Source organism: Struthio camelus, chromosome 1, assembly GCF_040807025.1.
Source record: "Struthio camelus isolate bStrCam1 chromosome 1, bStrCam1.hap1, whole genome shotgun sequence".
Lineage (NCBI taxonomy): Eukaryota > Metazoa > Chordata > Aves > Struthioniformes > Struthionidae > Struthio > Struthio camelus.
The window spans coordinates 127,072,569-127,088,228 of NC_090942.1; the positions used below are offsets into that span (position 1 = coordinate 127,072,569).

Consider the following 15,660-nt stretch of genomic DNA (forward strand, 5'->3'; position numbering starts at 1 on the left):
ACTATTTTTGAAAAGGAGATGCTATTCCAAAAATCAGGAAAGTAGAAATGCTTTTCACCCGCCTTATATTTTTTAGTCTGTAGCGAGATTGTTTCAATGAGTTTATATCAGCAGCTTCCCTCTTCCCCAAAGCATTTACCCCATTTAGTGTGAAATTCCACTGATTTTACCTTAGTTATTTCCTTAAATAGTTTCTCAGCTGCTATTACTTTCATCAAAACAAGCATTTTTCTCAAGAGGAGAATGCATTTGGTAACCAGCTAGGGAAACTCTTCTGCCTTTCTCCTCCATAGGGAGCTCATCAGAAACATCATTTCTAAGTTTTGATTGGTCCTAATGGACTGAACTAGCCGCATTTCCAAAGATATTCCTAGTCTCCCATCTAACATTGCTGCACAGCACTGTTGTAAAGCCAAAAATCAGATGCGGTAAGTAACCCATGGAAACCAAATCGGCAGTCATCACCACAAATATAAAGAGAGGGCCAGTTGTCTACTGAAGTAATTCCTCTCAACAAAGTTACACGAGCAGGAAATGAGCACCCTGGTATTAACATTTGTTTCATTTGCGACTATACGTTACTAAAACAATTGAGATCATTTAGCAAAGATAGTCAAAGGTCTTTGAGATAAAGTTTCATAAAACAAAATGACTTTATAATCATCTGCTAAAATAAGCAACTTTGCAAGTTATCTGTGCTAAAATATGTAACTTATAAATTTTTATAACCTCCTTTCCTTGGGCATGAAGTACAATGGCCTCTATTTTACTAGCAAGAATATGAAAGGGTCCTGCACGCAAGAACTCCCTCTAATGAGTCTGAAAGCGCCCAGACACTAACAACTGTAGCAGGCTCAGGCCTGAGAAACATAAAGGGAGAGTCCAGGATTAGTAGGTATTTGTGACACACGACAAGTGTATGTTCTTTTATAATCTTGATCCAAGTCATATTGAAAATGGTGGGAAAGAGTTATTGTCCTTCTATTAGCAAGTTACTTGGAGGTGAATGGCAACTCAAAAGAGCAAATGTCTGCTCAGAGCACTACAGTTTTTAAACTATGTTTAGGAAAGCTTGGTTTGGCACAAAGATATAAAATGGCTTTTTGCTAAGTTTTTGAATGTGTATCAGTTCAACACGTCCATTAAACCTGGAGTGCCACAAAACAATCAGCAGTAGAAGCAGTCTTGCAGAGCAGCATGTTATAGCACAGATCACTATATGCCCAGTTCTGCTTATAATTAACCGACTTACTCACCAAGAGGAACAGTAACAACTACAAGAGGAAGAGCCAGCACACTTTGCAACAGAAACGGTACTTCAAAGTGATTGTGTTTGTAAACAAATGGCTCATAAAATTCATCGTAAAGAAAACTACAGTGCAACAGCGAGCAAGGGAAAGACCAGATGGCTGTACCTCGTATCATACAGACCTGGAGCAAGATTTAAGCGAATGTAATTTCAGATGGAAAGTTTTGGTCAGGAAGTTTCAGGCACAGCGCTAAACCACAGTCAGAACAAAAGGCAAACAAAACACAGCCAAACAAATAAAAGACGTTGAATGTAAGAGAGGGTAGTTTCACAGAATAGCACAGGGGAACGGCACAGAAAGAGAGGATAAAAGTGCTAGTATGAGCACACTTCTGTTTGCCTGATAATGAAAATAAATTGGAAAAGGAAAGGAAAAGAAGAATATTTCCAGTTGCTGGTACTCCACATCCGACACCGCATGTATTAGAAACAATCCGACATCACCCCCCTCGCCCCCCCCCAAAAAAAAAAAAAAAAGACCCCAAAAAAATAGTGTGGTCCTTCATGGACAGAAAAAAGGCAGGCTAGACCTGCTGCTCATGAAGAAGGAAGAACTATTGGATGATATATAGGGCAAAAGCAGCCTTGGTTGCAGTAACCATGAGACTGCGTGGTTTAAGCTCCTGAGAGGAGTGAGCAAGACAAACAACAGAATTACGATCCTGGATTTCAGAAGAGCAGATTTTAGCTTCCTCAGGGACCTGCTTGACAGGATCCTACGGGAAACTGCCCTGGAGGGCAAAGAGACCCAGGAGAGCTGTCTAATCTTTGAGGACAGCCTCCTCAGAGCACAAGAACGGTCCACTGCAAGGTGCAGACAATCGAGTAAGTGTGGCAGAAGGCCAGCATGGATGAACATGGGCTCCTGACTGAGCTCAGACACAACAAGGTACGCAAAGTGGAAGCAGGGCCAGGCTATCTGGGAGGAAGACAAAGACGTTGCCTGCGCATGTAGGAGCGGAGCCAGGAAAGCCAATGGACTTGGAGCTGAAATTAGGCAGGGAGGCAAAAGGCAACAACAAAGGTTGCCTCAATTGCCTTTGCTGCCTTGTTTCCCTCCAAGAGTTTTGGAAACCCAGCAGCCACTGCTGCTGAAATGAGAAGCAGCACTGGAACTTTCCAGGAGTTTCCAGAGCCAAAGGCTGCTTATTTTTCCTCCTCGGGTCTTGCGCTGCCCCTACCAATTGAATAGCCGCTGGAAACCAGCGGCCCTGTAGCACAGCGTACTGCGCTCTGATCTGTCAGTTTCATTCTCCTGCCCTGTGGTACACACAACACAGCTCACTGAGTAAAAGCAGCCATGTATTTTAACTACATATGTGCAGGAGAGGGCATAGCCAAGAGCCAGGGAACATCATTCCTCAACTATCCTTCCAGGCTGCTGCGTGGCCTGGGAAGCCCTCTCCCTTCTTTCTGTCTTCATCTCTATGCCTGCAAGTGACGTAGAAAGAGCAGTTTTATTTATAAGGTGTTGCTTTTTCTACAGCCAAAAAAGGTACGTTCTCAAACCGAGTTAACTGAATCCCAGTAAGGAGAGCACCAGCTGTCACTCTCACAGGGATATGCACGCTGAGACAAACTCTAGGCTTCCCCAGCATCTTTAATTATACCTGCTAACTGATACAGGCACTGTGTACTATCTTATCCTCCACAGGCCCTCACCCAGTGGTTAATAACAGTCCATCACAGTGATCAGTCTCATCTCAAATATCTTCTAACCCTTCATTGCCTGAATGTATCTGCTGTCTCCAGTCTTAAATTACGGGCTCTTTGGAAGAGATGCAATATATTTCTGTTATGTTTACATAGCATCTAACACTGTGGGGTTTGGTCTGTGAGGAAGACACAAAGGCACTAAGATAAGAAAAACAATAGATGATAATAGAGATTAGCCAACACAAGTCATCAGCAACTACTTTTTTTTTTTTTTTTTTTTTAAATCTCTTGTGGATAGCACACCCTCAGACACTCAAAAACACTTCAAAAGACTTGGCTGAAATAGCTGCTCTGCATTTAAAACCATTTTATACTATTACGGTCTGTACACTCATAGAGGATGTTCATATATCATCTTTTCTAATAGCTCCCTGCAGACTTTATGCTGAAATATTAATTCCACTGAAGACCACAGGAATTTTTCCACTCGTTCCAAGATTTCATGTCACATTGTGACACCTCTCAACCTCTCTGCAATGACTTTCTAAAAACATCTAGTAATTTTTATTGATCTTTGAGTTTGCCTTAATTTTTCAGTCTCCTTTTTTTCCCTCCACTTTCAAAAGCTATTGTTTTATTCCCTCCATAGCACTGAATGAAAAGGAACAATTGCTTACCTCGTTCTTCGTGGCATACCAGGTGTTAGGGTAGTGTATTAGGGCACTTATGACACTACGGAATTGTTAGCGCATTTAGTGCATCGTCCACATTGTTTCTGTTCTCCTTCCTATATTATCATTGTCTATCTTATACCACCACTCTTGCCTCTGTCCATACTTCAGGTATTTCTAACTTCTCAGGCTCGTTCTGCTTTTTGGAGTCTCCAGGTTTTTGGTGGCCCTCCTTCCCATAGATGCTTGGCCCACTGGAGATTTGATCACGTCCCATCTGAAGTCAGTGGGCACATGAACAGACTCTCAGTGAGCAAGCTTCATGAAACTGTGTCCCAGAATTTGCTAGGGAGCCAATATCATTCTAAGGTTGAATTTCAAAGTGAATAAAGAGTTTAGTACTTGGTCCAGCAAGTGTTATTTATCAGCTGTTCCATGGTCATTTTGTCCCATTCTTCAGCATGCGGAGCATCCCATGGCGCTTCAAAAGGAATCTACAGACAGAGATACAATATTCAAGAAATCACTCAGTACTATATCACTCACTATCTGGTCACAGCTAGTTTGTAGTACGGGGGGGGACTGATAAACTGTTGGCCCAGATTTGCTTTTGTCCTTGGCACATAGCCGCAAACCCGGAACAAGTCCACTGAATGAAATAGTCTCCATTCATACCTTTGGACATGAGTTGTATCACGAGAATTAAGTCTGGCTTTACCTGACCAATGAACTATATATATAACCAGCTTTTACGTTAGGACTCACTTCTACTGACTCTTAGCCATCTAGAAGTGAGGTATCTATTCAAATTTAGTTTCTTGATTTCCTTTACAAGCTGAGAAAAAGTTTCTCTCCAGCCATAGATTTATTTAGCTGTAAGACAGGTATCTGAAGACACATATGCCTCTCTGTTGACTACAGAGGCAGTAAAAATAATTAGATAATATTAAATGATTTTTAGACAGTTAAAGACTTAATAGCAATCCATTGCATGCAAGTACCATGACACATGAAGATATTAATGTATATTTAAGCTTTTTCAAAATACATTTGATTTGGAAAAACATGTATAGTATCATGCACAAACCTGGCTCTGCAAAAGCACATATACCGAATGAACTTACTTTGCTGGAAACGGTTACCTATGCTTGTAGGTTATTCTAAGGTAGGTATTCTAAGGTATTCTAATGTTGCTGGTTTGCAGCAACATTATAGGGCAGGTGATAGATATTTGGTAGCTATATTGACTCTCCAGGGTCTGCCTTTTGTACACAGAAAGTTCTGCAGTTATACTGCTTGAATTCTGGAGGCATTTACTATTGGAGAACTTTAGAAATAAAATTGCTCTGAAGCAAAATTGTAGTCCAGCTCAGGCAGTTATAAAGAAGAATCATAATTGTTCTAATGGGCTTTCATAGAGGAAAAGGGGAGAAAAAAAAAAAAAAAAAGTGTTCTCATCCCCCAGCTTCTGGAATGTCTTTCCCAGGCATGAGAAAGTACATGCACTGAGGTTCAACATCAATTTTTTAGATCTTTTCGACACTTCTGGAGCTTTTTATACCCTCTCTGTGAGAAAGGCCTGTTACTGCTAATAGTTTCTGGGTAACATAGACTTCTTTTCTGATGGGTGTTTCTACATCTTTTTAGTACAGAAACAACAATAAAAAAAGCCTACCAGACCCCTCCCCAACATTTACTCATGGTGTCACCAGCACTGTAGGAAACAGATGCAGCTCGTATTTACAGCTTACCTCTTTTCCCAATTTATCCACGGTTCTCCAGAAGTTATTGTAATCCAAATAAACTAAAGGATTCCATGTTGGAGGAGAAATACCCATGAATCGGTGTGACTTTCCCTAAAATACACATAAGAATATAAGCATATGAAACACAACAGAGCATATCTGCATCACTCAAGAAAATGCAATTCCCAGATTCATCATATAGATCTTTAGGGGCAGAAGTTGACTAAAAATAATTTTAAGCAATTTTATTTTTCTTTTTTGCTGCATACAAGTAAGTAACAGAATGTATGAAGCTAAGTATGAGGGGAAAAAAAAAAAAAAAGACAGTTCGGCTGATAGTAAAAAGGACAATAATTTTTTCTTCTTCTCCCAACAGCGTACATTTGTTCTGAGCAGGCAGTCAAATTCTAGGTTAAGAAGAGCCAAGAAACAGCCAAGTAGGTAATATTCCTTGCCCCGAAACATTCTTCATTATCACCTATGAATGAATCTGAGCTTTGCTTGTTTTGCTGAAATGTGTATCCTAAAATGTGCATGGGCTCCAATTAAACTTTTAAACTATCTAAGCACCTTTACAATGCATCTCAGCTATAAAAAGTAAACATCTTTATGATGTCAAGTGCTTTAAGAGAAACTTAGTCTGAAAAAAAAAAAGTTTTTTCTAAATAGAAGTTTTTTGGCTGCAGGAAAAAAAATTCAGTACACTTGCAAAAAAGTAACCAACACTTAAAACGTGTATAACAAAACTGCAACAGGAATAAAGACTGTTTCACATAATCCTGTAATATAATGATAAGTGAAGCAATCTAATAGCAGCTGGTGCTTTGTGATAACTTTAATCTGAAAGAGGACTGAATGAACAGGCAACATTTTCTCTTATTAAATTGCTTTGAAGCTTCTCCCATGTAAACCTCTCATCAGATCTCTTCAATGTTTCTTAGTAAAAGTATACTTGAGGTCATGTGGCAGGATGCAGTGAACATGTTGAATCATGACAGGTAGAAGCTGTGGTGCTAGGCTGCCTGTAACATGCTGTTTAGTGCTACGTATACCATGCCACTCGTTACATTTGGCAGATGGGAGTCATAGACCAAGTAAGAGGCTGCAGGGTTGCAAATGCATGACTTAAGAATAGGCATACCTGAAGCAGGAGCCAACTGTACCATCCCCACACTGAACTTATCAGTCTTCACCACTGTTAATCAGGTATGCATGTGCAAATAAATATATTTCTGATATTCTGCAGAACGTGTTTCTGCAGAGGTCGAAAGAAAAAATAAAAGGTGCAAGATAAAAACTTGAAGAGTATATTGAACTTTCAGACTTGGCAAAAGCAGTAAAAGGTGAAAGTCCAGTTTTCTGGGCAACTTCTGTCATCCCTACTGCAGGTACAACGGAGGAGAGAAGAGGCAGTTGGAAGACTGTATTAGTAGAGGAAAGAAGTCTCAGCGTGGCAAATGCTACGTGGTCCCTCTCTCTAGAGAGCATGGATGCAGTGATCCTTCAGCTCCGGAGTTTGGCTGGAGGCCCAGGCCCACTCTGGGCAGCCAAGGGAATGCATGCTGCACCCCCTCCCCATTTTCACTGAGGGTAACAGCAAATATACTCTTGTATTTAGTCTAGACTACAGCCTGTGCTCTGGGCCAAGCAAAACGCAAGGTCTTGGTCTCAGTACTCCATTCAGCTTGAGAACCAAGTGGTTAGAAATGTGTGTTTTGTTTCTTTTAAATCTTTTCAGTAAGGCAGCAGGCTGACTCCGGAGTTGGTTGGTTACCTCTGGATTTTGGATATGTAATCTTGATCTTCTGCACCATGCATTTTTTCCTCTCTCTTCTCTATTTCTTTTTGTTTCAGGGAGGAGGATGTGTGTGTTTGGGGGTGGGGTGGGGGGAAGGGTTGCCTTCTCCAGGTGCATTTGCATGTGCAAAACAATTCTGCCAAGGCAAGAACAGAGAAGACGCTTCTATGAACTATCAGCAAGGGAATCCTCCACACGACACTGCCTCTTCCCTTCCCTTTAGCAATAGCTCTCACTGCCAATTTTGAGCACTGTGTGTTCAGCCACAGAAGAAAGGGCAAAAGAAGGAATGTAAGTTCATGTCCTGCACTCTACAGCTCCTACTTTCACAAGCCGATGCTTTATCAAGCAGGGGAAACCCCTATAGGAAGCATTAATATATCGCTAATAGTTTTCTTCTTATCGCATAATTCTGTTTTTCAAAATGATCATCCCATACTGCTACTATTAGACTTCTTATTCTGTCAGGAATGCAGGTGCTATCAACGTGTCTGTCTCGATGTGCCTTAAAACTAACAACCCTGCCCTTAGGCAGACACGAGGTACAATGCTGGCAGGCCACCTAAAAACAGGTGAAGGTAAGTTATTACTGAAGTTCTGTGATACCAATACTGCAAGGAGACAGAGAAAAGATAAGCTCTCAGTTCAAGAGTAGCAGTGAAAACTTCTCAAAGTTTTTCACTGGTTAGTAAGATTTTTTTTTCCACATAGCTTGCTAATATGGTAACTGCACTTGCACTTCAAGTGGTGTAACGTGGACACACCTCTCACACCCTTGGCTTACTTTACTCAAGAAAAAGAATAACGTTAAAAATAAAGTTGAAAAAGTAACTACTTCCAGGGTGATTTTAAAAAGTCACCTCCTCAGTTTAGCCAAACCTACTCCTTTTATTGCTCAGCCTGACAAAAGTACATCTCAGTAACTCTACTCTGGGGTTTGTGCCAAGACAGCTTTTCTACCTCCCAGTCTTGACTCTGTTGTGTTAATCAGCAACAGGTTCAGGAACCCCCAGACAATCCTGATTGCTGCAGGCAGAGCGACTGATGAGGCAGAGAGAACCTGCCCACTATCTGGCTAGCTAATGTTTCACTGCAATTTTTCCATCACTATACTAGCTCTTGAGTTTTAAAAACTATGACCACAGACTCTTTTGAGGAGTGATCAAGAAATTTTGTGATATCAGCTACTGGTATGACACGTTTCACTTTAGAGATTCATTTCTCTGCTATTTTAAAAGGAAAAAATATATATACTTTTATTATTGATCTGAAAATATTATTATCCCCATACCCTCGGTCAATGGTACAGCCCAGGAAGACCAATGGAAATACATTTCATCCCTTCAGAACTATTAAATATTTAGCGATAATTAACAGAGTTTACAGTTGGATTACTTGCTAGTCTCTTCTCTATGCAAAAAACTTTATTTTGCATAGATCGGACGCCGGGGCAGGAAAAGCTGGAAAAAATACAATGATGCCACAAAGCCCCAGAGAGACAGAGGCTGAGCCTAGAGAGTCTGAAATAGTTCACAAACGCTCTAGTTCTAGGTCCAGACCCCTTGCACAAAGAACAGGTCCCAGGTGATCTGAGGAAAGTTCAATTCTAAGAAATTCCAGGAAAGAAGTTCCCAGCGTCCATCAGAAAAGAGCCAAACAGCCTTAGCCACATCAGTTTTTCAACCCTTTTCCACCCTGGGGATAAAACCAGGCCAAATGACTTGGGGCTGGCAAGTTGTTCATTTCTTTTTAATATTGCCTTCCTACTAAGCAGAGGAGCTCAGGCCACCTGTCTCACATAGAAGCTCGCTGCAGCAGGCAAGATCTTGCAAATATTCCATTTTTAAACAAGTTTATAGTGTTCTGGCTGGATTATTTTGAGAGCTACTGTTTTCTTAACTGAAAGGCAAACAACATACTGGCTTTGCTCCCATGCTAACACAAGGCTGCTTGACTGACTCACTGAGTTTATCTAGTTTTTTCATTTCCTAGTGTGCTAAATGCTTTCCTGCAGACCTCAGATCTGAGTCCTGCTGCTTGCCTGGATTAGTTACTCCACACCATTCCAAAGGAAACAACAATGTCAAGCACTGTAGCCCAGAGGTTAGGAAGAAAGCCTCTGAGACCTGGGCTTTGCAAGGTCTGTCTTTTCCTCAAAGAGGGCTACGCTGTGTCTTGTAGCTGCAACTACAGACTTAATGACAGACTTACCTGCTGCACATTAATCTCTTAAGGCTAGATGAAGGAAAGAAGAGACTATATGGCAAATGTGAAGTATTATATACAAACGCTCATCTTTTGTCAAACGTTACCTTGCTCTGAAAATGGTAAGCAAACAAACAAAAATCCTTATTTAATAATTTAACATATACTGGAGCTGAGGACTGCAGCCAGACACTACAGGACTGCAGTTATATGAGAGGGTTTAATACCACAGCAAGGCACTAATGCCTTTACTTTCTCGAGTCTTCTGTTAATATGAAAGTGAGAACAGAACACAGTGTGACCTTCAAGGAACTCCATAAAAATAAAAAGCTATCTGCCCCTTCCGGAAAAGGAGAACTCCAGAGCCTCTTGCCTCTTCCCATTCTGGAAAGTATGCTTTCCAAATTATGCGACAGTAGCCACCGAGCAATTTGGCTGGAAATAAAGTCTAGCAGCTCGTAACAAAATCTACAGGTTGAAGGTACAGATTTAGAATGACAAGTTATGAATAAATTTCTGATTCCTATAAAAGAAGTCCACGTTACCATGCTAACTGATGGGAAAGAGTGAACAAAAATATAAACACATCAGCAGTAGCTACATATTTGGTTTTTCAAATAAACTGTGACTACAAAGGAAACCTGCCTACACAAAGCAACACAATTTTTAAAGCATATAGTACATGGAATTTTTCCAAATTCCTATGGGAAAAAAATCTTTTCCGAGTAGAGCAGCTCACAAAATCCCTCAGGGGATCTCCACTTTCCTGTGGCTGCTTCCCCTTCTACAATAAACAATTTCCCCACTTTCGTCTAACTCTATTCAAGCTGTACCCCGGAAGCCTTCAGAAAGGGCAAAACTGAACTTATTAATACCAAAAATCTCTTCATCTGGGGATGCTGAGGATTATGTATGGTTAAATTTTGTTGTGACAGTTATTCAAAGCTGTGTTTCATTGTTCCTTAGAAAACACTCGCTTTCGTCTCCAAGAAAACCACTGCTGGATCACAAACTGCAGAGATACATCCTTGGGAACAGAGCTTCCTCTCTGACCTCGGCTACTTGATCTCTGACAGCCGTTAACTAAGAGAAATAGCAGATGAGACACAAGAAGAGAAGTTTTCAGCAATGCTTTTCAAAACTGAAAGACAACAGCTGGCCACAGCTGACAGTTTGTTAATCCAACACATCAGCCTTCTAGATGAATATTTTAGTTCTGGAGTCATGATCATTTAATGTCAAATCACTTCTTTGCTAACACATTTTCTATTATCTAGGAAATACCATTGTTGTTCGGATTCCAGAAGTATCTTTAACAAATATGAGAGATGTCTCTCCTCTCCCTGCACCAAGGAGAGCATAAATCCCTGCCTGGACAACTCACCATTGAAGCACGCAAACAGTAAGTAGGAGGTAAAGAGTACAAGCCAGAAGATCACTGAGCTCCCACCACCAGGCTAGCCAACAGCCACTACTGCACAGTTTGTTTTCAGTAGGTCTCATGTAGAAGTGGGATGTAAGGAGAGGATTCAGCAGTAAGGACTCCCTAAAAAAACTGTGACTACACAAGTTCTCAAGGAAGGAATAAGGAGTAAAAGCAGTGAAAAACCTTAGCAGGAGGAGAAAAAGACCTACTGGAGTAAGAGCACCGTTACTATCCATTTAGTGCTTAAGTCTATCCACACTTGGAGACCTTAAGGTCCATTTGCTGTCAACCTGCTCCAACAACTAAACCGCTCATGGAGGCCCCAGTTAGTTCAGCAGGAACACTATGCAAAATCCAGAATTGAACCACAGCATATCAGGCAGCTGAATAGCTTGTAATTCAGTCTCTTGCTTAGGAATATGATTCCACTTCAAAGAAAACTTACAAAATCACATGGTCATTAGCAAGGACATGTATAATGTAATATATGACCAAAAAAAAAAAAAAAAGCCACAGCTTCAGTGTCAAAATGGATCAAGGGCTCAAATTCATGTAACCCATTAGAGCCTTTTATTTAACACGCAGAAGATAAGTGCCTTTTAAGAAGCTAAGAGATTCATGTCTGAGCTTAAATTAAACAGACTGGGCCAAACATTCAGCTGGTACAAATCAGCCCAGCTCCCTTGCTGTAGAACTACACTGACTTTACACCAGGCGGTGTAATTTACTTTGTAAGTACTGTGGAGTGGCTACGCAATTATTTAAAATGTTTTATGAGCACAGCACGAAACTGGCCAATATGGAAAAGTTAGAGTATTAGATCCTAAAACTTCCCAGCACAAATGCATTACTCTAATTCTAGGAAGAATCTGAAGGAATAGAATAAAAATGAAACCAATTAAGGAGCCATAACCTTGCCTACTGTCTATCAAGCACATCAACTATGACTCTTATAGACTTCAAGTACTGTTCTGACAAAGTCTGAGAAATACCAAAACTAAAGGGTATAAAAAAAATTAAGCAGCGGTAGTCTTTTGAAAGCAAGGTAATGAAAAAGATAAAAGCTGCTTTTGAAGGAGAAATTCTTTAAGCAGGTGAAAGAAATGATTTGTGAGATATGGAGATAGACACTTGCACCTAATCCCTATGGATCTTAGGTCTGTCTCTGCCTCCCCTGTTCCAGTCCTCTCTGCTTATACATACACAATACACCAGGGTCCCCATTTAGAAGGGGGTAAGCTACAGAGTGATAACTGTATAATCTGCGTATTATTTTAGAAGTCTTTTTTCTTGCAGAGGTGCTGGTACTAAATAGATAATCTTTTGCTTTAAGTAGTCTGCCTAATCAGGTTTCCACTTCGCTGCCCTCCACGACAACAGAATCACAGCATCTGAGCTGCTCTGCACAGTCTGGGAGAAGACAGATCTGGAAATAAAGGTGGTGGGCTAAAGAACTAATATATAGGTCAGAAATGTGCTCTGTAGATAGGTTTCACTTCAGTTCACTTTAGTCACCTACGTGCTAGTTACCTACTTCCAAAGTAGCTATCTTAAAATCCCTGTGTCCCACCTCTCAGCTTTGAATGAGCTTTGGGAGATGCCCGTTTCTCATTCTTAGCTATAGGGAGGATCTAAATGAGTCTCGAATTAGATATTCAACTTCTAGATATCCAATTTTAAGTGAGATGAATCCCATTCTAAGGGCCTGGGAGGGATTTAAATAGGCTTGAAAGGAAGCAAGTTATGTAATTGGGGCAAATACTACTGTCCTACAACATTGCGTTATCTAATAGTGTCATATCCCTGGAAGTAAATCATGTTGTAAGTTGCATGCCTTATGTTAAGCTTAAGAAAACGAAATGTATCATTTCTTATTTACATTGGGCTTGTATTTCAGAACTAGAACTTCCCTAATTTTCAGAATTTTTGTTTCTCCTGACCAACTTCCCGTTGTTTCTATGGGGTAGCCCCGGGAGGAGAAAGGAGGGGGGGGCAGCAAGGAGGAATCAACAGTCCGTTAGATTACTGCCCGCTTAGCGAAAAGACTGGCTTCCCGAGTGCAAACTGGCACTTGCTCAGACAGCAGGAAACGTGGACAATTGATCATCTATTGTCTGTTGTGTCACCACACTAGAAGGCAAGAGCTTTTCACGACAACTGCCAAGAAAAGGAAAAAAGAAGTCCTAAGGGGTACTATTTTGCTTAGAGATGGACATGGCTACAATGTAAAATACTGCCAAAGAGGTAGGTCTTTGATGTTGCTTTCTTCTGGCTACTTGGACCAGAAAGGCATCATATTCTGCTTTTTCTTATTGGTTCATGGATTTCATCACAAAAATACAACAGAAGAATGCAAAATAAAAACAAGAACACATCTGTGCAGTTAAACACAGTTGATTCAGATGCTTCCGAGCAGATCTTTGAAGGTTAGGAAAGCAGGATCTGAAAGACTGGATAGCCTCCCAGAAACCTGAGGAGAATTCTGTAGGGGATACGATTTAAAAAATAAAAATAAAAAAAAAAAATCAGGTGCCGAATGTGTCTCGATTGTGTGTACTATTTACAAAAAAAAAAAAAAAAGAATTATTGATCCAACTGCCAATAAGTCAAAAGAGAAAAATAATACTTCAAACAGATGCATACTGGTTTACTAAAAAAAATGAGGTTTAAATGGAAACCTTTTAATGACTGCCAGTAATTTCCAAATTTCAATGTTATCTTTAGGTATTTGAACACAAAATATGCAGTACCTACCCTCCTATGATGGATGGCATAACCCGCTACATTCACTTTATAGGTCTCAATACCAAGCTCTTTTGCCAGTCGGAGAATTCGGTTTTGGGTAGGTCCTACATACGCTCCACCAACATCTACATAATTAACTTGCTTGTTCTGTCAAAAGAAAGAACACAAGAATTAGACGTTTTGTGAGAAACTCTTCAATATAAATATCTAGCATTAGGAAAAATTATTCCATATTGCATATCACTGCAACTATATGCACAGGAGAAAGCATACTGACTGACTTCAGAGCAGGCAGTTTTGAGACCTGTAATGACAGAGACAGAGAGCACATTGTCTTCATTCCATCACACAGCTGTGTGCAACTGGGTGCAACTCTCCCAGTTTTCGTTTAAATGTCACTACCGTTTTCAATGTTGGCTTTTTATTCTCACAAAGGACATAGAATATGAAGAAATACCCAGCTAAATCAATTCTTTTGTTAAAAGTCTGACCCCACTTTTTCAGAGTGCATGTTACTTTTCTTGTCTTTGCAGATCCTGTCTCAAGTTGAAATTAACTCCAGTATTAAGGCTTGTCTTCTCTCTCTGTGTAGATATCTGCTTAGACTTAATGCTGTAGATGCTGAGCATTGCATAGGTAGCATTCGGAAAGGGTAATCTCCTTTTCAGCGCTGCATGCTTTGGCTTTAGCCGAGCGTGTTCTGGCTAGAGGTCTCCAGCCGTGCCTGCCAGTGAAGGTGCTCCACACACCACTCAGACCAGCATCTCATGCTCTAGGGAACAGAGCAAAAAGTTTTACAGGCGCACACTATTACAAGTGGGCCGATTTTCCAAGACAGTAACTCTTTTTAACATTGTTTATAGCGAGCGTTTTAGGCTAGGCATTTTCAGTGTCACAGAGGAAGGCTGTTTATGTTTCATGTTTCACGTACGATGGGTTCTGCTGCAATACCGTTTATCTCCAGTTCCCAAGCAATGGTATCTGACATAATTTAATTCTCCCCTATGTTTAGAGTGGGAAAGAGAGGTTATGTCTGTATTCCATTACCTTGCATCTGCAGTGATTCATTGTGTCTTTTCCTTTTAACGGCAAACAAGATGCAGTCCATTTTCAGAAGCAGGAGTTTATTTCAGATAATTTTAAGCTATGTTAAAATGCACGTCTGAGCTGTAATGATGTTTGACCCTACTCAGGCTGCTTCTTATAAGGCTTTTAGCTATCATATCTGTTACGGTATATAAAGTGGGATGGGAGTGAGAGGAGAAATGTTTTCAGACTCAGGGTCTCAGATGACAGTTTCTCTCGGTAATGTTAAAGGTGCAGCAGATCCTGCTTAGTGTAAAGAGGATGAACTCAGTGGGCAATCCGGTTGCCCTAATACAGAAGTTTAACGTCATTTTAGACAGTATTCTTTCCAGACTTTTGTGCAGAGCTGACACAGGACCCACAGAAGACCTGCAGCTACCCGCAAAGGCAGCTGGAGGCCTGGCAGTGTATCCTTGGCAGCTAAAATGGCACTACACACTTACGGTTCGGCACCCACATCCTATTTGATGACTCTCAAGGTCACTTCCAGACCAATTTTACAGTACTTCTTGTTGGGAAGGCACACTGGTATATATTGCAATGCAGCCCACCCAAATAGAGCTCTATTATTTGACAAAAATGACAACAACTCAGGACATCTGTATTCTTCAGGAACTCTACTCCCTCTCTGCCCACTTGCTGACAAAGCCAACCACAACATTGCAGACCAGTATAATGAGACTTAGGCATCTCATGAAGCACTTACCCTAATAGTGAATGTCCTTCCTCCAACTCTGTTCCGGGCCTCAAGAACCACCACGTTAAGCCCAGATTCAGACAGCAATTTGGCTGCCGACAAGCCTACCAGGAAAAAGAAAGACAGTCCTCTAAAGCAAGTGCCAGCAAACAATCACCTAAACAGTCAATGAACCTTTTGAGAAAAATAATTTGAACAAAAATTTCACAGATAGAGGTTTCAATACTGCTTTCAAAAACTCCTGAGAGAAGTCTGAAAGTTTTCATGGTTTCTCACCATACAAATCACATGGCTGCTGCTTAGCTGCATTTTATAAACATCA

At 40.6% G+C, this 15,660-nt stretch overlaps 1 protein-coding gene across 1 annotated transcript in view; it reads right to left on the minus strand.

Moving 5' to 3' along the window:
• The window catches only part of LOC104147136 (amine oxidase [flavin-containing] A), a 41,893-nt gene that overhangs the window by 14,400 nt on the left and 11,833 nt on the right, over positions 1–15,660 (minus strand). Inside the window, exons 2-5 of the mRNA XM_068916203.1 lie at positions 15,348–15,442; positions 13,565–13,702; positions 5,388–5,492; positions 4,039–4,130 (exon numbers count right to left, since the gene is read on the minus strand). Coding sequence (XP_068772304.1) covers positions 4,039–4,130; positions 5,388–5,492; positions 13,565–13,702; positions 15,348–15,442 — 430 coding nt within the window. The remainder of the gene's footprint in view (positions 1–4,038; positions 4,131–5,387; positions 5,493–13,564; positions 13,703–15,347; positions 15,443–15,660) is intronic.